At 29.6% G+C, this 23,306-nt stretch overlaps 1 protein-coding gene across 4 annotated transcripts in view; it reads right to left on the bottom strand.

Annotated features, from left to right (window-relative positions):
- The window catches only part of IKKepsilon (I-kappaB kinase epsilon), a 48,175-nt gene that overhangs the window by 20,891 nt on the left and 3,978 nt on the right, over positions 1-23,306 (bottom strand). For all 4 annotated transcript variants that reach the window (XM_071184520.1, XM_071184522.2, XM_071184523.1 and 1 more), the window contains exons 3-6: positions 7,996-8,121; positions 5,706-5,846; positions 5,296-5,425; positions 930-1,020 (exon numbers count right to left, since the gene is read on the bottom strand). In XM_071184520.1, coding sequence (XP_071040621.1) covers positions 930-1,020; positions 5,296-5,425; positions 5,706-5,846; positions 7,996-8,091 — 458 coding nt within the window. In that variant the 5' untranslated portion in view covers positions 8,092-8,121. The remainder of the gene's footprint in view (positions 1-929; positions 1,021-5,295; positions 5,426-5,705; positions 5,847-7,995; positions 8,122-23,306) is intronic.

Genomic DNA, 23,306 nt, shown 5'->3' with positions numbered 1-23,306 from the left:
CTTAAAAGCCCACACCATTTTTACAGTTTAATTCGATTACAAGGCAAGAGCCTTCTTTAGCCCTTGCAACACTTCGCATAAACATTAGTTTAATTGCAAATAGAGTGAAAGCTAAAAACAATCCAACTTATAATGAAAAAAAATTGAGTTGAGAAAAATTATGATCATCTATCAAAATTATGGTATTAAAAACAAAACATTCGATGCAAAGTAAGAATGGTAAGAAAAAAAGTAATAAATTAAATATTTTTCTTAACATTTTTTTTATTATTATTTTCATTTAACCCTCTCATCCATGTGGGTCTCACATGAGGACAAATATATTTTTGCTTCATAATGTTATTCAGATTCAAATTTGTGCAGTAATTTACATTTAGTCCCCATCGGAAGAATCCAAACAGTTCTTGGAAACCACACAAGGTAGCAGGCCCTTCAAGATAGTTAAAAGAACATGATCTCTTTGGAAGGCGAAGGAGGATTAGAAAAAGAAGTGAAAAATCTGATATCTTGAAGGGTATATTACATTACTAGAAAGGTTGGTATTTTTTCTATTTCTTCTTATACCTTATATTTATCCTTCTTATAAATGAAGTTTGAATATTCAGTTTTGCAATGATTAAAATTACATTGATAAAATATACCACAAAAGCATATGTCCTCACTTGGTACTAGAACACTAATTTTTGACTATACAGGGTAAAAATAAATTACAGCACTGCAATCCTGAGAAGCTAAATGAGTTTGTAGCATATCTAAATGTTTATTAGATCTCAAATGAAAAACTCACGCTGCATTAGAAGGTTAAATAAAACATTGTCTAATAACATAATAATTCCAAGATTACATAAAAAGTTGATAACATAGAAATGAAACTTATATTTGATCAATAAACAAGTTTATTGAAGTGACAAAAAAAGAAAAAAAAATACCTTCCATCAACAGATATAAATTTCATAATGTTTCCTGGTTTTAAATCTCTATGAATGGTATTGTTGTCTCTCAAATATTTCATTCCAGCAGCTGAAATGGAAAATGGTTAATGAGACAACTAATTAAACAAATACAACTTATGATATAACTAATTAAACTAATACAACTTATGATACAAATAATAAATTTTTTAACCCACTACTTTTAATTTTTTGTACATTTGTTTGTAGCCAAATTTTTCAACAAAAAATAAGCTCTTTTCAAGCACTCAAAAATATTTTTAAGCACTTTAAAAAATATATATAATTAGGCAGGGTTGGCAAGTTTTTGACAATTGACAGTTTTATCCGGATTTAATCATCATGTCATAAAAAAAAAAAAAAACAACTTTAGTTTTGCAGGCATAGTTTTTGACAACTGTCAAAAATCATGAAATTTTCAATCATAAAACAAATGGTGTTTTCACACGCTAAGGACTAACGTCGAAATAGATTGGGATTGAATTAATTGTGTAAAACAGTGACTAGAACAATATGAACAATGTCTTTTTGCATAATATGTGGCGAAAATCAACAGGGTAAAGGGAAAATTAAGCCCTTTTTAAAAACACCTAATGAAAAAAGCACATTTAAAGGCTTTTAAAAAACAATAAAAAATAAGCACCTTTAAGCACTTTTTAAAAACGCTACGCATCCTGTTGAATAGCTATTTCAATTTTTTTTCAGTGTAAATCACAAATGTGCATTGGAGTTGCTAGCTGAAATGTTTAATTTATGATGCAGATTCTCTGAATTTATTTATTAAAATTAATTTGTGATGCAAATTTCCTTTTTTTAAGCTCACTGCTTTCAATTATATATACTTTTTTTCATTGAATAGCTATTTAAATTTTTTTTTTTGTATTAAGCATAAATATGCATTTAATTATGCTCAGTAATAATTATAAATGTGCATTAGTGTCACTAGTTGAAATGTTTAATTCCAAACTTTTTTGTCCTGAGAGCTTGACTACAATTTATATTCTATTAAAATTTTCATCAATTTCTAAGCAAATGTTAATATCAAATTATAAATTTTTATGTAAGATGTAGAGTTAAATGCATTTTATTTCAAATAACAGATAAGAAATAATTTTTCAAAAATATCTTGTGCAAAATATTGAAATCGTACGAAATCACTGTCAGAAAAGAGCTAGTTATCAATATTTCACATACACATACTTATTTGAAATGATAAAAAAATTTTGTGAATGTTCAGAGACTAAGAAATCAGTTCCGTAACTATTACAAATGATATGAAACATTAAATGAAAAAAAAAAACTATTAATATATCTTTTAATTTATTTTTCAACTTGGCTGTATAAATTTGCTTGGAAAAAAGGATAATTTGCTAATAAATCACTTATTAATATTAATTTTGCAATAGTTCCAATAGTTTTGTGCGTTACTTTTTAGTAGTTCCCTTAAACATAGACTCAGAAATATTTAAATTTGATAAATTAAAAGTTTGTGGTAAGTTATTTAAATTGTCGTCAAAACATTAATTAAAGTATTATTTTTGTTCACATAATTACAAATATTTTTCAAAAACTTTTTAACAAAATTAAAACATTTTTAAACTGACCTAACTTTTAACTAATCGGAGTCAAGGAAATTTTTACAATTCCTGCAAAATTTTCTTTGACTTTGATTCAGCAACTCTGATTTAAACTTATGGTAATGCTATTTAAATAAATATATGAATCATTGACTAAATGTAAAAAATAACAAGCTTCCTAAAACCCGAAGAAATTAAGAAAACTCCCTGTGTATCCCAATTCAATAAGAAATAATCAATCGGAAGTAGTAACCCAGAAGTTTTATGACGAGTTTTAACCTCTTGTGATATATGTAGTTAGCTTTACAAGGTCAACCATCCATATATGTGTGTGTGTGATGCTTTGATACAATAAAATTATAGCAGGGCTGCCACTGGATGAAAACAAGAAAAACAGTTGCTTTAGTAATAGAAAATATAATAATAAAAATAGTTGCATATGAAAAAAAGTCTCCTAAATAGTCTCAAAGATATATAAAATAGTTGCCATCATTGTATCGTCCTCTAACATAATTTTAATTATTTGCACTGCAATAGTATAAAATTCAAATAATATGCAGTTAGATACTCACATTTTATAAAAAATTTACATTTGTGGATTTGCCAACAATAGATAGAGCTATGTTGAAGGAAATGCTGTGGAAAACTTCCACAACTTTTAAAAATATCTATTTTTAGTTTTACTCTTTATGAGGCATAAAGTATCAGATATCATATAAGAAACAATAGTTGTAAATAAAAAAAAAATTTTAAAAAAAGCTAGAGACTAAAAATTTCAGGCGTTATAAAAAAATGAAGTAGAAATGACATTTGCTAACAGTGAGGAAGAATGAAGTTTGGTTAAAATGAAAGAGCGGCAAAAAGAAAAGTGGGGGAACTCATGAAGCAATTCTTCATTTTAGTCACTAATTGGATTACAAAAAGTCGCTGATTTTAGGCAACTCATTGCAAATTAGTTGCTTTTACTCATATTTCTACTAAAATAGTCGGCATAGTTGCTATTGCTTTAATACAGTCAATTTAGTCACCAATGGCAGCCCTGTTATAGTTGTACCAGGCTAGATGAGAAAAACATTATAAAATTAAAATTTAATTTTATTTAGAGAAAAAACAGAGATTTTGAAGACATATACTTTACATCTCGAGCATGCAGCTATGAAAGAAGGTTTTACATTGACACAAATTACATAGATCTCTTCAAAATATCTTAAACTACCAGAAGGAGTATTTATTTTGTGTTTAAAACCATTTCATTATGCAATAAGTCATGAGTCATATTTAATAATATTCAATTTAAAAGAAAAAGTTTTTAAATGATTACAGATTAGAATTAAAATACATTTTTAGAAATTATTTATTATCAGATAATAATCTTTAATACTTAACAATTTTTGATTTTTAATTTTTTTTTTACATTACAATATATTGTATGGTATTACCTTCTCTAAATAATATACTATAAATATGCTCTGCTCAAAATAAAATCACATTTTCATCTTATAACAGGGTGGCCACTCGAATCAGATTTCAAATTTCCCTGACTTTTCCAGGTTTTCCAGATAAAAATCTTAAAATTTCCAGGTTTTTGTTTCTTTTTTCTTATAAAGTATAGGATGTGTACAAGAAAAGTGTCTATATTATAAAATATTTTATTCAAAATGTTACTTTTTTAACATATCATACTTGAAAAAAAAAATTTTTTTGACAATTTTCAAGATTTAATTTATTTTTTAATGTTTTGGTACAAAATTTTGAATCAAAAATCATATATTGACCAACAAAGGAGCCTTTTTTTAAAATTAAAATATGTTATAAGAGGTTAAAATGAAATAGAAAAAATTGCCATTAATGCAACAATTGTAACAATTTGTCGACAAACATTGCTGTTAGCGATTGTAAAAAAATGTGTGATTCGTTGGTTTGCTCAGAAAAAATAATTCACTGATTTCTTTGAATGGGAGTAGAAAAAGAAAAAGAGTGCGATATAAAATCTATTATCATAAAATTTAACCAACTAATTTTTGGAGAATTTTATAAAGTTAAAAATACAAAAACATTTTGTCAAAATCAAGAAAAAAAAAAAAAAACCCACCAAAGCATTGGAACAAACTTGAGCCAGAAATGGATTCAGCCCAAAGACAGTATTTAAAAATAGAAGCTAATATCCTAAATCTTTTTCCACCTACACCAGAATCTTTCCTAAATTGCACAGTCCCATAGCGGTCAAAGGTTTCTGCATTCGTTTAGCAACAGTAGGAGAATTTTATGTGGCATTCTAGTTTAACAGCTGTAATGGAGCAAATTTTGAAGCAAGCAAAGTATTGCTAAGTTGATGATATTTCAACTGTTTGGCGATACATTTCCGTTAAAAAAAAGTGAGTATAATGGATGAAATAATTTAAATTAAGAAAATTAGCAAATAATTTAAATTAGTGAAATTAAAAAAACTATCAAAGAAAAATTACCAGCTTTTCTTTAAAATTCCCTGATTTTTCCAGGTTTTTATCCAAATTTCCCTGATATTTCCAGGTTTTTTCCAGTATAAAAAAATTCCCTGATAATTCCAGGTTTTCAAGGTTTTCCAGGTGGGTGGCCACCCTGTATAATGTTTTTTTTAAGAATTTTATCGTAAAGCTTTAATGCATCCCAAACACTGTATATTACCATTTGCTGCAGTGTATTTTCCTTTAAATTATGTCAAACAAGCTACTATTATCTAGAGTAAATAAAATGAAATTGCAAAATACATTTTTTTATAAAATTCTTACAAAGGTCTTTTAATACTCTTTGAAACTCCTCTTCTTCCAAACCATAACTATTTTGTGGATCATCTAAGATGGTGAACAAGCTTCCAGCATCACACAATTCCATAACTAGAATTTTTTTCTGGCTCTCAAGCTAATAAAAATTAGTAAAAACTAAGAATATACTTTTACAATACAACAGATATATTTTAAATGCGTCACTAAAATTAATAGAAAACAAAACATTACTGAATTTAAATATAAAGGATTTTTTCTGATTAGTTATCAAATCTTTTCAGAATGGAATCAAATTTTAAAAACCAACAAATTGTCAAGAATATTTGATAACAATAAAATCAATGCTAAAATATTAAATTTATGAGATATAATAGGCAGATGAAAATAGTAAAAACAGCAAGAATGAAAATTATTACTTCTTCTTCAATGGCCACCATTTTTACAATATTTTCATGAGTCAATTTCTTCATAACTTCAAATTCTCTCATCTGCACTTCCAGAGGCCTCAAATGACTTGTATGGTTGAAAGTTTTGACAGCTACAGCCTCTCCTGTTTTCTGTAAATAATAAATGCGAAATAAAATTTTTACTCAAGACATAACTCTTTGAAACAAATTAGAAAATTTGCCACAGTTAACTAATTTTTTCAATGACTAAACCATGAAATAGGTTAATTTCCTGATGATGGAATTAGCACCAATATTTAGGTTTATTTTAAGATGCATTATTTTGATAAAAAATTCTTTTGTCAGTCATGAAAAATTCTTTTTCTTTGGATATTATCATTATTCTCACAAAAATAAACCTTCTCCAAGGACTTTACTTAATTGTCCATTGCATTATCATTTCAATCACTTTCTCCTCGAAAGTAAAAATTTAATATTTTCCAAAAATGTCAGTCAAATATAAATCAAGCATAGTTGCAAGGAGTTAGACACAAGCACAAACTCTTGAATCCCCCACCCCCTAATAAAAAATAAAAGTTCTGTTATGCAAATTCTGTTGTAATGTGAAACCTCCACTTCTCTGTAGCGACCTCCTCTATTTAAGACCACTTTTGGGAGGGACAGAATTTTTCCATAGACTTTGTATTGAAGAAAACCTTTAGGTAAGACCATCAAAACCTCTCTAGCAAATGGGCAAACCTTCACCCCAAATGCGGTGAAGGTCAAATAATCAAATCAGTTATAAAAAATAAAAAAAAAAATTATTAATGAAACAAATAAGTAGATTAAAGTGTGTTCAAAATATTAATGAGTCGCTCTTATTTAGAGAGCTCTTTTTGACGATCTCTAAAAGCAATTACAATTAAAAGTAAACTTTATAGCTTAGAGCAGAGGTTGCCAAAGTGGTCTATATAGACCCCCAAGGGTCTATTTAACAAAAGCAGGAGTCGATCTGAGACAGGGGGGCGAATGGGGGTCGATCCGAATCGGAAGGGTCAATTGTGGGTCGAAAAAAGAAACAGTTCTCAATACGCAAATCACACATACCTAATTAAGTATGTAAAATTTGTGAATTTTTTTTATAATTGACTCAATATCAGTTTCTTTATAAAACATAAATTAATAAACGTATATTTATTGCGATGAAACAAGTATGTACGTACCACCGCACAGTGGCACGAACTCAGTGCAGTTTATAAGTCATATGCATATATGCGCTTGTCCAAATGTCACGTGTGACGAGCATTGACGTTACAAATGCAAATATCATACGCAGTTTCAACTATCTTTGCAAACTGTGTTGAATATTTGCAGTGTCATTATTAAAACTTTTATAGTTTTGGATAATTAGTTATTGTTTCGATAAAACCATTCGTTTGGTTTAGATATCAATTTTAATTATCAATGCACAAAAAAGAAGGTAAGCATTAATGATATGGATTAGTACAGCCCGCGACAAAACTATAGCACACTTTGTATTTTTTTTACGAAAATTACAAAATTGACCAATTTTGAACCCAATATAGCGAACCTTGCAAAAAGACACCAGGCCCACCCATCTTATTGATCAAGAAGCAGTAAATCTTTAGTTACTTTACTTATTATATCTACTTATGCATAATTACTTATTATTTAATAATAAGGTATTTAAATTTCAATATTAATATATTTTTCATAAAACTATTGTTACATAATGTACTATTACTTTAATAAATGCTTAAAATCGTAAAATAAATGTACAAACATAGTATCTAATAGAGTTTTATTTTAATTAACAGAAAATTACTTTTGCGGGGGTCGATGGAGATTTCAAAAAATTATATAGGGGTCGATAATCAAAAAAGTTTGGCGACCCCTGGCTTAGAGGCATAATACATAATTTTAAATGAAACTAAATATCTCATTAAAGTTCACAGTGCAAATTTATGAAATAAATTTCTTAGGTTTCAATTGCATCATTACAATTTAGTTTATTCCATTTACCAAAATAAAACAACTTTTTGTATTTCAAAATCATCATATTTTGCACATCAGTCAGGGAAGGGCCAAGGCCTTCAGTTGTAGATTCTTAAAGGACAATTTATTTTTTTGACCTGAACAGCCAGTCTTTTATTCCAATTCCACAGAATTGAGCTATTCTTATATTTAGCCTTTAGCCAATTAGTAAAGAGCTTTTCTTTACTGGATCTTTTATATTCATACTAACAACATGAGCAATCCAGTTCATTATTTGGTAAAATAAAACATAAAATTTTCTTACTTTATGGACACCACGATAAACTGATCCAGTAGCTCCCTTTCCTAAAACATCGGTAGTACTCCACATATAATGGGAAGAGCTTCTTAAGCAGTTCATTGTGTTTTTTGAGAGACAGCTTTTCAAATACTGGAAGAAAAAATCTATAGATAAGATTTATACAGTTTCTAAACATTGAATTTATATTAAAGTAATTTATTAACTATTTACAAGAAATTTATTTCACTGCATAAGTTAGATTAGAAAACAGTGGAGAAAGCGGTATGTCTGAGCCACGGTTTTCTGTTGTAAACATATAATAAAAAATAAATAACAATTGTAATAAATATATTAAGCAATATATACGAAATAAGAGATTAATTTGTTATTTAACACTAGTATGTAGCTATATTGCCCAAAAGTAGTCAAAATGACAGGATTGTGAAAGAATAACTAACGTATAAAGAAATTTGTTCAAAATAAATTTTTAATATCTTTTATATTATTTACAGTTATTTTACAAGTTATTAGTAAATACTAACAATAAAAAAAACTATATGTTGCACACAAAGTCACAAAATTCTAGGAAATTGTGTCATTATATACATCATTGTTTAACTTCCTTGGGCAGTCTAATGTTAATTATGTAAATTATTTATGCATTCAAGTTAAGTGCAGGGTTCATTCTAAGCGGGGTTTACGGGGCGGCCCGCCCCGTATGCCCTTTTGATATAAAATATCCGCCCTATTGCCCTTTACTCCTTTTATCCTGCCCTGATATAATTAAATGCGCCCTGTTGTGTCCCCTCCAAAAAGATACCACTTTCCTGTAAGAAAGGATTTTTTTGACCTGTCTCCCCCCGCTTAGTAATATTTTTCTTGAAATCAACTTGTCTTCCCTCTAGCTCAAAAGCTATGGGTAAATGAGATTCCGAAAAGCTCCCCCCCCCCTCTTTACTATTTCCTCTTGAAGTTAGTAGTTTAAATAAGAGATCTTCCAAGAAGTTCCTAGGGGAATGCAACCCCTCCTGCAGCTGTGTGGGTTCCTATTTTCTCTTTTTAGAAAAATTTCTTTTTCTTAGAAATGGACGTATTGCTTATTTTAAGAAACCATACTGCTATGATGACGGTCAGTAGGCCTGGCAAGAGTTTTCCTGGAAAGAATTTTTTAAGGGAAGAAATCTTGTTCACAAGGCCTGTAGACAATTTTAGGGGTCAGACTAGGTCATATAGATAAAAGATACATTCTCATGTAGCTTCTGGACCCCTCTGTCCAGCTTTATTCTTTTGAAGGAAGAAAGAAATTTTTACTTTTGATTTCAAAAGTGAAGGGACTACAATTAACTACGAAATAAAAAAGCTTTTTTATCCAAAAAAAAAAAAGAAAAAAAATTCTAATTTTAAAATAAACTTTTTTTTACAATGACGCAATACAATTCTTACAATAATAAGTTTCAAGTTATGTTACATTACAAGTTATTTTAAGATATTAGCAAACGATAATTTTTATTCCGTTTTTTTTTTAAAATATTTTTCTCATTCTTCGTTGGCACGCTGCCAGGAGTATAAACATATCCGTTCTTTTTTTTTTTACTCTTTTAAAATATTGTTTAGCGCTATAAAACCTCTAACTTTCTCGTTTTCATTAGAATTTATCCTAGCAGTCGATCTTTTTATTAATTTTTTTATTTATGTTATTACTAGTGTGTGCAAAGGTATGACTGCTCCTCATAAAAGTTGAATCAAGCACACAATTTATTTGTAGATGAAGCATATTTAATTCAATTAATCGTTTTTCCCCCCTTTCATACATTTAGAATTTTTTCTAAATTTTTTACTCATAACTGAACAGACATTACGAGTGATGTAATTATATCGGCAAATTTAAATACGTAACTCTCCTTTATTTAAAAGTATTAAATTTATTTATAGCTGTATGCTTGTACCTCAAAAATATTAAAAAAGGAAATTTATTTGAAGATACAACATGTGTTATTCGCAAATTTTTTTTTCTTCTTTTTCTGAATGATCACAATGCAGCTTTAATTTGGCCGCCCATTTTAAATAGAACTAAATAAATTGATAAATTAAGAAATGGTTTTCTTTCTTTAATAGTAACTCGTTTGTTTGACGATATTTTTCGAATGAGGTGTTTGATTCGACACTATCACAATTACCAAGCCGATCGATAACTCTATGTTGTATTTTCCATATATTTAAATGACACTTCTATACTGTTACTTAAATTATTTTTTTTCTCGTTATTATAGAAATTTGGTCTTTATTTTTGCGCTTATTGCAATTTCGGCTATGATCTATATCACATACCATGATTTGACAACGCATTGTAATATTAGATAGATTAATTTAAATACCAAACTTTTTTCATTTAATATTTTTCAGCTTTTTATTTATTTATTAATTTATTCTTAATATCAATGTTATCGCTTTGCTAACTCTGCGTTTGTAAGATCGTGCGTCGTAAATATTGTAAATTGAATTTATTTTAATATAATGAGCAAATTTTTATTTTGATTCTTCTTAAAACTTAAAATGTTAATTTAAATACAATAAAAAGTGCTGCGGTCGCAAATGAATCTTTTTTAATAACTTATTTATTTACTTTATAATAATTTGTAATTGCTTTAATTGTTTTATTTTATTTTTCTTAATCACAGGGTCCGTACGCGCCAGACTTGATAAGTCATGGAATTGTCATAGAAAAACGTAATTTTACTTGTAACGTACTTGTACGTTTTTGATAACATAATTTGCGACATTTCCCCTTTCGAAATTGAAATTTAAGAAGGAAAAAAAAGTTTTTTTCCACACCGATCTTTATTAGGTGCATCCATACCCAGATAAAAAAAATCTGAATTGGCAAAATCAGTGGTAAGTCTCCACTCAGGGGGCGTCGCTTTTAGGCAGGGCATAATTAGTACAGTGACAGTGATTTATAATAGAGAATCACTTAGGCTGTTCCATGGTCATTCAATGGTTAAGAAAATTGAACAGTGCGAGCGTTAGTTTCTTACACTTCAGATAAGTTATATACATTTCTTTTTTTTTTTTTAATATATAGTATTACTTTTTGTGCTGATTTAGTATTTATCATGAAAGCAATTTTCTTTTTTTTAGTTATTTATTATTAATTTCGTTTCTTTAACATCTTAATTTATACTTCTTTTTTTATCTATTTATCCATCTTATTTATAATAATTTTTTTTTTTTGTAACAGAAAATCTTGACTAAGTGCATTTTTATTTTATTTTTTTTTCGGGTTTTTTATCCTTCTCTTGCAAAAGTTCATGAATTGATGAAGTACGATTTTACTTCGCTTCAATGCAGATTATTGGGTAGTATTTTTATTAAATTTTTTTAGAATGACTTAGTTTTTGAGAAGTTTTTTTATTTATTAGTTTGTTTATTTTTTATTAATAATTTCTCCGTTTATTTTTCGTTGTCTTGCAGCTTTGTTTCATATTTTAGGATAATTTATTTTATTTTTTAGCAGACAAAAATATGCGATTTTATCCTTTATTTTTTTTGTTTGTACTTTGATTTGTTAGTTTCTTTTTAGGGTGATTTGATATTAAAAATATGCCTTTTTTAATGTTTTTTTTTGCATAATTTATTTTTATTGTAACACTTTATTGCAATCTTATTTTCCTCTAATTAATATTTTAATTGATGCTCATGTATTGGATATTTTAACTGTTTATTGCGTTTTTGTGTTAAAAAACAACGGTAGCGTTTCTAGCTTTCGGTAGCGCTTTTGTGTTCAAAAATGTTCTTACACTAATTTGGATTTAATTTTGATTTCACACAGATTTATTTGTATAAATTTTTTAAACAACTTCGTAACTATAAAAAAGTTTATTTTCTATTATTTTTTTATTGTTGCTCTGTAAATTCCTTTAGTCTTATTTACCCTTTCCTTGCAGTTAATTATCATAGGGGTGCATAACCTGCGGCCCGCCTACTACTGAAGTGCGGCCCGCGAGAGCTACTGATCACAATAAAAAATTTTAATCGCACTTTTGAGTCATCGCGTTTTGACACGTTCAATTTTAATAGATTCAATAGTAAACGTATGTTTAACGCGCTTTCTTTAATTCGAATTCATCGTAAATATAAGTTATTTTGTTAAACACTTATTTCCACTTTGTAACGTGATTTCGAAAATCCTGAATTTTTTATTAATTTCAATAAACACTTTTTGGTGCAATTTATTTGTGACAATTTAATCTTAAATCTAAGTAATTTTTTTCCTTCTTTTTTTTTGCTTTTCTTTCTTCTTTTAAGCTATTTTTTTTTTCGGTAGTTATTGCTATGCATTCCCACGTACTATAAAAAATTCCTATAATTTCATTACGACATGCGAATTTTAAATCTCACATTCGACAAACTTTATTCTTGCTGAGTTCAACATAAATTTAAGTAATTATTATTACTTTTTTTTTTTTTTTTGAATTGCCATACTTTTCCACGTGATTTTGTAACTACGATGTTATTACAACACGCAAAAAGGAATTTTTTTCTTCATTTTTTTTTAAAGAAAAGTTTATTAATAACGTTCATTGAAAAAAATGCTGTGTCATAATAAAAATGCCTATAAAAAGAAAAGTTAATGAAAAAGAAAAACAGAAAAAACAAATTGTTCTTGGTTCCTAAAACAAACTTTTAACACTGAAAATCAGTTTTCTATATTTCCAGTTATTTATATAACAGTACAGGGAAAGAGTGATAATAAATTAATAGTATGAGACATTCTGTTAAAATGCTGCGTTATAATAAAAGCAGCAGAAAAAGTCAAGAAAAAAGAACTAAGTCAACAGAAATGCTCTGAAGCAGAATAGAAAAAAGCAAAAATGAAAAAAAAAAGAAAAAAAATCGTTCTCAATTCTCAGAATTAGAAGTATCGAAAAAATAACGAAATAGATTTGTCTGATTAAAAAAAAAAATTTTTTTTTTTTAAAAAAAAGCAGTAATTCAAAAACTTGTGGTTCAGAATAAAGTAATCTAGTTTTCCAACTTTCTTTTTTCCCTAAGTCTTCTAGAAGATAAATTTGCAAGCCATGTGCAGAAACATGGATTTTAAAATTTTTGAAATTTATGTTAAAACTATTTCTTATAATAAACAATACTATAATATAGTCAAAATACAATTTTATATTTTTTATCATATCTATACAAATTCAAAAGAAGAAAAAAAAAACTCAGAAAAATATATTTTTAAAGAAATATTCTGAGGAATATTTGACTGCTCATTTAACCAACTGAATTTTTGACTAAAGTGCCAAATGCTCATTAAATCCTTAATTTAAATGCAATATGATAGCAACCTGAGAAATTCATAAGTGGTGGAAAACGTGAATTTTTAAACTGCTCACTGTTTGTTGCTTAAGTAATCATTTTCGATAAAAAAAAAAGATAACGTTTACTATATAAAAAAATCTAAGAATTAATAAAATGAAATAATAAAGTACATTACCAAATAAGTATTGAATTTTATTTTGAACTATAAGTTTTGTTTTTATTTTAGGTTTTTGTTGAAAACTTATAAGTTTTCTTCAATTAAAATATTTAATTTGAGTTTATATTACTTAATTCAACAAAAATTTTTTTCTTACTTTCATTCTGCGAGCATTGAAGTTTTTTTTTTATTAGAATTTATCTTTAAAATGAATTTTTGTATTGCATGATTTGATAAAAATGGCATTTTTTCTTTTTTTAAAAGTATTAGTTTTTTTTATTTTCAAATGAATTCTAATAATTGAACGACTTTAATTTTCAACAAATATATTATTAAGTTTATTGATAAAAAAAAACTAGAACACTAATGTTAAAAGAAATATTACTACATTTGCCATTAACGTGTAAGTTTGATATTATTGCTGCGACTGAATTCAAGTATAAAACTTCCAGTATTTTTTATTTAAAATGACTCGAAGTATGAATTTTATTTTGCAATTTTTTTTGTAAATATTGTTTTTTATGTATATACATACTTCAGAACTTCGTTTTCAACAGTTAAGCTTAAAAACGCAGTTTATTTTATTTTTTAATAAGAAAGAGCCAGATACATAATAAGTTTATTTTCAAGATTAATATTCATATTTTATCTGAAAATAGTTATTCTAATCATCAACTCGAGAAGGAAAAACATATCTGAAAAATTTCAGTTGTTTCCCCAGGTCTTTCAAAGGTATGTGTAAAATTTTAAATATATTTTTAGTGAACTAAGAAATATTGAGATAAAGGAAAAAAACCTCGTTAGAATTTTTTTTAAAATTTTTCAATTCAAACTGTAGCCTTTTTTCCTTGGAAAATTGTAGTTATACATTTGATAATTATAATTGTGATTAGTGATAAAAGTAAACTTACATATAATTATTCATTTTAACTATGCAAAGAAGGTTAAGATATTTGCCCTTTTTATAAAATACAATGCCCTTTTTTTTAAAAGTATAGTGCCCTTTTCAATTTTTAGCACCCTGCCCTTTTTTTAGTCTAGAATGAACCCTGTTAAGTGCTTTGTTTTTCATTTCAGAAAATGTTTTAATTTTAGAAAATATAGTTCTTTAATTACAGTTGTGACGTGAGGTGCTTAGGGGGGGAATAAAAACAACGGCTAGCTAACTTTTATTTTATTTTAAACATTACTATAGTTAGCACTCAACACAATCACAAACAAAACATATAAAACATATATGAAGAAGAAAATAAGGAGCTCTGCATGGCAGGCTTTCTATCGTTCGTTCACTACCACTCACTCACTCTCTCTGTCTCTGAGTTTTTATCTAGTTTCTCACTAGGGGGCGTTACTAGTTCCAGTTTCTCCACAGACTCCCCCTCTGGCTCTGATGGCGTCTCGACGAGGAGCCAGGATTCCTTTCCTGGGACGTCCCCTTCTTTTTATAGGAGCGACAGGTCCTCCAGTGTCTCTTTTCACTTCGGGTTCCACATAAGGTTTTATAGATGACACGTGATAAGTTCCCAGAGTTTGGTCTGGACTGGCCGGATCGGCAATGTCATAAGTTGTTGGAGATCGGTTAGTAAGAACTACGTAAGGTCCTTCTCTTCTAGGCATAAACTTTCTACTTTTCTTATTTTTACTAATTGGGTGGATGTTTACCCAAACTTTGTCACCAGGTTGAAAGTACAGTGGTCGTTGACGACGATCAAAATTTGCCTTCCGTTGATCCTGTTTGGATTCGACTCGTTCTTTGATCTGAGCTGTTAGACGTGCAAACCTTTTTAGGTATGGTGTTATTTCAGGCACGAAGTTACTATTTTCAATGACAGCTTTAACATCATGATTAACGTCATCTGTGGTTCGGAGTTCCCTTCCAAACTGTAAATAGCCGGCGGTGTGTCCTGTTGTATCACATTTTGTTGTGTTCATGGCGAAACGTATCATGGCTAATTTTTCTTCCCACGTATCATGTGAGTCACCAACAAGAATGGCTAGTCTCGGTTTGAGATCTCTGTTTTTCCTTTCGGAAGGATTTGCTCGAGGGTGATAGACAGGTGTCAGGTCTTGCTTAATATCAAGTAAATCGCAAGTTTGTTGCATAACAGCACTAACAAATTGCGTACCGTTATCGCTGATCAACCTCCTGGGTAAACCGTAACGCAAGTAAACTTCTTCTATTAATGTTTTAGCGCAATTTGCAGCTGTGGCTTCCTGTAGAGCAAAGAGTTCCACCCATTTGGTACTGGTATCTTCAATTAAAAAGATCCATCTTTTTCCTGTAGGAGTTTCTGGAAGTGGACCAAAAAGATCGATTGCAAGAGTCTCAAACCTTTGAGCGTAAATTGGTGTTCTAAGTAATCCAGCTGGTTTTTGGTTCGTAGGTTTGTATCGATTGCATTCTGCACAGGTTTTGATGTACTCAGAGATGTACTGTCTCATTCCAGAGAAATAGTATCTAGAAGCGATCTTGTTGTAAGTGCGTTCTACACCATAATGTCCAGCTGTTGGAGAGTCATGGTACTCCTGCAACACTCTTTGACGTTCATGAATAGGAACTACGAGTTGAGCATCGTCCGACTCAGTTTCAGGTGAATAGCGGTATAGGATACCCTCATTCATTATGTATCCTCGACTGATAAAGTTGGCAAAATTTTCGTCTTTTTCATTACTTTCAAGACAGTCAATGATTTTCTTTATTTCTGCGTCTGCCAGTTGTTCTTTTCGGATATCGCTTGATTTTCTTGTAGGCATATTGATGGATACAGCTTGCATTTCACAGTTAGGATCTTCATATGGATATATCGACCTAGAGAGCAGGTCAGCAACTACATTAGCTTTTCCTGGAGTATATACAATCTTTAGATTGAAGGATTGTATTTTTAAAGCCCATCTTGCTAAGCGTCCAGATGGTGTCTTAATGCTCAGAAGCCATTTAAGTGGTTGATGGTCTGAAGCAATAATAATCTCTTGATGTTCGATGTAACCTCGAAACTTCTCTAAGGCCCAAACTACAGCCAATGCTTCACGTTCAGTAGTTGAATAGTTGCGCTCTGCTGGGATCAACAGACGACTGGCATACTCGATAACATGCTCTTCTTGACGATCTCCTTGGAGAAGTACTGCACCGAGGGCGTAGTTACTTGCATCTGTGCGTATTATAAAAGGCTTAGATCCATCAGGTTGCTTTAAAAGAGGAGCAGTTGTTAAGCGTTCTTTTAAAATTTCAAAAGCTTCTTGTTGTTCAGGTCCCCAGGACCAGTCTACTCTTTTCTTAGTTAGATTACTAAGTGGTCGGGCTATATCTGCAAAATTTGGAACATACCTTCTGAACCAAGAGCAAGTCTGTAAGAAAGACAAGAGTTCTTTCACATTAGTTGGAACTGGAATTCTTTGGATGGCAGCAATTTTCTCAGCATCAGCTTCAATCCCATCTCTCGTAATCCAGAAGCCTAGGTATTTTACTCGATCACAAGAAAAATGACATTTTTCTCTATTTGCATGAAGTTTAAATAAAGAAAGTCTTTCAAAAACAGTTTTCAAGTCTTTCATGTGTTTTTCAAATGTTTCCGATAGGATGAAAATGTCATCCAGGTATGAGAGTGCAAAAACATCTTTGAGGCCACTTCGGAATTTGTCTATTAATCTTTGAAAGGTGGCAGGTGCATTCTCAAACCAAAAGGCATGCGCTTAAAACGATAGATGCCAAATGGACAAATAAAAGCAGTTTTATCCATGTCAGATTCATCCATTTGCACTTGATGGTAGCCAGATTGTAAGTCTATTGTTGACATGAATGATGTTGGCGTAGCTTCATTCAAAAGATCGTCCATGCGTGGTAATGGATAAGTGTCTGGTTTTGTTACAGCATTGAGGCCTCTGTAGTCAACGCATAATCTGTATTTCCCGTTGGGTTTAGCAACAAGCACTACCGGAGCAGCATAAGAGGATTCACATTCTTCAATAATGTTCTTTTCTAAAAGTTCCTCAATTTGTTCTTTGAAAATTTCTTTTTTGGCCGGCGACATACGATATGGAGGAACAGATACAGGAAAATTGTTTACAGTATCTATTCTGTGCTTCAAGAAAGGAGTAGGCTCTCCCCCTGGTTCAAAGCAGGTAATATGTTCTTGAAGTAAGCAATTAAATTTTTCTCGTTGTTCCTGGGTCAGATGTTTCCCTTCATCATCTCTCAAGTAGACATTAGTGGGAGGTTCAGGTATGATTGTCGATTCAAAAGTTTTTGGAGTTTCTTTCTTTTCAACAGGCTTCACGTAGAAAAAATATTGTTTTTGTGGATCTTCACTGAAGTGCCAGGTTCCTTTTTGAACATCAAGCACAATACCAGCTGCATGGAGAAAATCTCTCCCTAACAGTGTATTGTTCCCTTTAGCATCGGGCAGAACGAGAAGTTCAGTAGATACTGTTTTACCTTCTATGCACAGGTTGACGACAGTTTTCAGAGCAACTATCGAGTGAAGTTTTCCATCAGCGAGAGTCAAGGAAATCTTCTTGTCCTCAAAAACAACTCCGTGATTTCGTAAAAAGTCGTATAACTTTTCTCCTGCTATAGAGTGTGAAGCACCTGTATCGGCACATACAGAAATCTTTTCTCCAAAAAGTTCGAAAATTATTAAACTCGAAAGATTCAAATTTTTTCCATTTGTAAATAAGTTCATACAATTAACATTACTATCTTCAGGTTTAGCTCTTGTACAAGTAGGGCACTTGGATTTCACTATTCCTGGCATTCCACATCCAAAACATTGAAGTGGCACTCTTCCTTCGAATCTGGAAGCAGAATTTCGAGATACTGACGTCCTTGGTTGACGACTTTGAACATTTTCTTGTCTGGTTACTTCAGAGCCAAACTTTCTATCTGAAGTGATTCTTCCATTTTCTTCTCTAGGATATGCTTTCTTTTGAGTTGGAGTCACTTGTTTCTTCACTACATGACGTATATTCTCGTATGTATCCAATTTTTCGGCTAATTCTAAAGGATTGACACAATCTGCCCATGAATCGATGAAATGTTCCTTGATATCTGGAGGAGCTTTCCTTTTAATCTGATCAGTAATTATTAAATTTTTGAGTTGATCGAATGTGGTAATATTCAGTTCCTTTGTCCATCCTTCGAAATAAGAAGCCAGTTCGAAGAAGTAATCCCTCCATGTCGTATCAGGACTCTTTCTATGTTGGGAGAATAGTTGTCTAAATTTATCAGCAGTGACTCGGAATCTCTTCAGTAGCATTTCCTTCACTTTATGATAATCCTTAGCATCCTGTTCGTCTTCTCTGGCAAGTAACTGTGCGATGTCAGCTGGTAAAGAACCAACGAGATATGGTATCCAAGATGATTCTGGAAGATTCATAAACTTCAACTGCCTTTCAAAAGTTATTAAGAACAATCCTATTTCATCGTCTTTAGGATTAAATTTTGGAATGATTCTGCTAAGTTCATATTTTGGGTCATTTGTGGAAACAGAAACAACAGCATTTGAGATCTTTTGCGTTTCGAGCTGGATTTTCAATTTTTCAAGTTCATATTGCCGTTCTTTTTCTAACCGAATTTGTTCATCTACTTGGGCTTTAAGAAGTCTTTCTGCTTCAACTTCTTTCTCCCTAGATATTCTTCCATCCTCAGCTTTCTGTTCTTCTTTAAGGCGATCTTCGATAATAATAGTGAGCATATTTTTCACTAGCTCTTCCTCGTAATTCTCACTTTTAAGAATTAATTCTCGAAGATTAATTACTTTTAAATTATCGGACACAGTCAGACCAAGCTCTGAGGCAAGAAGTCGCAAGTCTTCTTTTTTTCCTTTTCCAAGAAATGCCATTTCAGAAGATGATTCGGAACCAAAGAAAGGGGAACGTTTGGTGCAAAAATGTTAACAAAAATTGTTCGATTCTTAAATTGTTCAAACGTAATTTAACAGTCTTAGTTCGATAAATAATTAATTATTTGAAAAAAATCACCACCTTAATTTTTTTTCCACTCAAATATGAAATCTAAACAGTTAGAACCATAAACAATGTTTAAAATCAATATTAACAATAATGATATAAATTCTATAAATACTAATGATTTTTTTGTTGCTGTTAAACACTCAATTAATTAATTATAAGCTTGATGAAAACACTTATAAAAATAATGAACATAATTGAAAATTTGCAACAACTTATCACATAAAACCTCATTGAGAATTGTATTACCATAAAATTGAAATTTTATACCCTTTAAATTTGCAGTAAAATATATTCAATATTTTGCATAAAAGCAGATTCAACGCTTAATAACTAAACTTCTAAGTGACAAAATAATTTGCTTTTTCATTAAAATGCCATATCTTTTCACCATAGAAAATAAGATATTTTCTAAAATAATATTCTGAATATTTGCTAAATCGTTAGTATCATTAATAGCACATAAATCACAATTATGTGAGCAAAAAGAAACAAATATTACTCATATAGCAGTTCTTCACAACTTTACTTTGACCTCTTTTTCTTTTCATTAATCATAAAACTGAATGCCAAATATAAAATCAGAAAACATATAAAACTGTACTGATACATAATTAAATATTCAATAAACCATAAGGAGATGATTTCATTTAAACATCTACCATCATTAAAAGCAGTTAGTTATACAATGTTTCAGAATTACTAATTCCAAAGTCATAAATAACTCTTTAAAGTCTAAACATTTCTTCAGCTAAGAAACGAATTAATCAATCACTTCCGCTTTCGGGAAATGAGTTTCACTTTGAATGCTTAACTTTCTTTTTAAAATCTTTAAAAAGCAATAGATTTTAGAATAACTGCTACTTTTTTATACAGATATAAACACAGTAAATATATATTTTCATTGATTAAAAATAAATTTTCTTAAGATTAGGATAATCTTTATACATTAAAACATAATAAATTGATCAGGTTGATCAAAATGTTTTGAAATGACCAGGACGGTCTCTGAACGAACGATAATATTAAAAGTTTTAACCGGGATGGTTAAAATCTATATTTATTTATGATCAGGATTGATCAAATTTATATTTAATAAACTAAATATAAAAACTACTTATCGTCTTGGATTGACGCATCGGGCCGCTCGTTGGGTTGCCAATTTGTGACGTGAGGTGCTTAGGGGGGGAATAAAAACAACGGCTAGCTAACTTTTATTTTATTTTAAACATTACTATAGTTAGCACTCAACACAATCACAAACAAAACATATAAAACATATATGAAGAAGAAAATAAGGAGCTCTGCATGGCAGGCTTTCTATCGTTCGTTCACTACCACTCACTCACTCTCTCTGTCTCTGAGTTTTTATCTAGTTTCTCACTAGGGGGCGTTACTAGTTCCAGTTTCTCCACACAGTTCTTAATTTTTCTATGGTATTAATCAAATTCAGAATTTTATTCGACAAAATTTTAATTTTCATGTGTAGTGTTAAATTATTTATGGTTAGAAATGAATAATGCTCACCTGAATTTGCATGTTAAAAGAAAAAATATCAGTATTAAATCTTAGATTCATAGATAGGTATAAAGTATAACATATCATTTTTAGAACATAAGTTTTTAAAAGAACATTTTTTACCATATAAGTAAATTATAGGTTTTACAATATCTTTCTTTGATTACTGTCACATTGTTTAAAGGTTAAGTGTGTTAGAATGAAAAAATGGGTTGAGAATAATCCTTGTTCAGGGTTGGCAGGTTTTTGACATGTGACAGTTTTTGACAGTTTAAACCATGGTTTAAACCGTCACGTCAAAAACCTCACTGTCAAAAATGTCGAAAATGTCAAAAACCTATATTTATATGTAAAATTTAATTAATACATAAAATTTATATATTTTTTTATAAAGGATAGTGTTTCTAAATATGTTCTAGAAAAAATAAATTTAAAATTTTGAAGAAACACTTATATTTTGAAAAGTAACCAAAATCTTGTACTTTTGAAAGCTCACATCTTTTGTAATATTATGTTTTAATTTTCATGTGTTATTGAAAATCTGCAGTGATATTATTAAGAAATTTATTTAAAACCAAATTTAGTGTATAATATAGATTATACTAAAAATTAGACATTTTTAAAGATAAACATTAGCAGTTTTGTACATTAGACATCTTTTAAAGAAAAATCTTTTAAACAGGTTGGGCACATGCAACATTCACAATCAGGGAATTTTTGTCTATTTTTAGCTCTTCTAAAGTAAACTGGGGGGAGGGGGATTAGTGAACCGCTTTCAACATACTTTATTTGGTGGTGGGAAAATGTTCAAAACTAGTTATGTGCTACCGTATGCTGCGAGGAGCAAATGTACTAGACTATTGAATTTTGAATTAAATTTCTACTTCCATCATTTTCATTTTGATTATGTAGTGTGATGCATGTTCTAATTTTTAAAGTTATGTATTTAATTAGGGTAATTAAAAAATTTCTATAATAATTTGTTTACATATTTCATGGATCAGTGACTGTAATGCTCTTCTGTTTCATTTGACTTTTGTGATTGGTTGTTAGTTTTTCAGAAAAATCAGTAATTCTGAATTTTAAATCTTAAATTTTTTTTAATTCATAGTTAACATAAGACAATACAAATTTAAGTGCTTTCTGTTAAATACACAGAGCAGTTAGTGTCGATTTACAGTATATTCAGCCTATTAATTTACTATGCTGAAAATTTAGTTTATCCAAATACTTGTGAATTTCATTTTGCTGAATACTATATAGTTTTGTTGAATATCTAAATATTCAGCTGTTGAATAATTACTTCTTACTTTCAAGATATACATTATTTGTATTCTTAATACAAGTGGAGAAAAAAAATTAAGAGATGAAAATTGTTTTAAAATGATAAGTGTAATAATTATAAATAAATATAATAAACAATATGAATTATATTTATCATTATTCATAAATATAACTACTTTTAAATTCAAATTAACATACTGGATAATAAAGATATTCAGTCTAACATTAAAAAAATTTTTTATACACTTGTATCAAGTTTGCATTTATACAACATAACTTGTAAGTTCCTTATAAATATAAATATTAGCTAAATGTTCCTTATATGTCAAAAATGCATGGTAATAAACTTTTAATTTTCTTAAATATCAAAAAAAAAAATTTTTTTTTTTCAAAATATAAATATTTAAACAATTTTTGTGCAAAATTTTTCTGCACATGCATTTGAATATAAATTTCTGAGATTTTAAATCTGTTATTTTACCTTAATTTTAATAAAAAAATATTTTAAAACCTGCTGATTACCTACAGTATAATTAAATTTCCATATAATGCATGGCAACTGTTGGTAGTTTTGAAGTTTATATATTTTCTTGGCAAACTTCAGTTTTTGACGTTTTCGACGGGTTTTTGACGGTTTAAACCAGTATTATACCCCTGTCATGTCAAAAACCACTTTTTGACGTCAAAAAACCAACCCTGTCCTTGTTACAATCTTTTTTTTTTATTGCTATAATCATCATCATTGGCACGACAGCCCTTTGTGAGCCTGGGCCTTCCTTAGAAGCTTTTCCCATTCTGTCCTTCTCCCAGCAATTGTTTTCCAGTTCTTTACTTTTAGGATGGCAAAATCCTCATCTACACAGTGCTTCCATCTCTTTTTGGGCCTTCCTCTTGGCCTTTTATTGGAGGGGGTTGCATTAAAGACTCTCAATGCTGTTCGTTCTGGGCTCATTCTCACTACATGGCCGGCCTATCTCATTCTACTTAATTTAATAGATTTAATGATATCATCGCCATCAAAGATCCTATATATTTCAAAATTATATCTTTTCCTCCAGTTGTCGTTATCGAGTATAGGGCCAAAGATGGTTCG

Source organism: Parasteatoda tepidariorum, chromosome 10 (genome assembly GCF_982258835.1).
Source record: "Parasteatoda tepidariorum strain Cologne lab strain chromosome 10, Ptep-v5.0, whole genome shotgun sequence".
In the NCBI taxonomy this organism is placed as follows: Eukaryota; Metazoa; Arthropoda; class Arachnida; order Araneae; family Theridiidae; genus Parasteatoda; species Parasteatoda tepidariorum.
The sequence above is the reverse complement of the archived record's forward strand: the minus strand, read 5'-3'. Positions and strand labels throughout refer to the sequence as shown.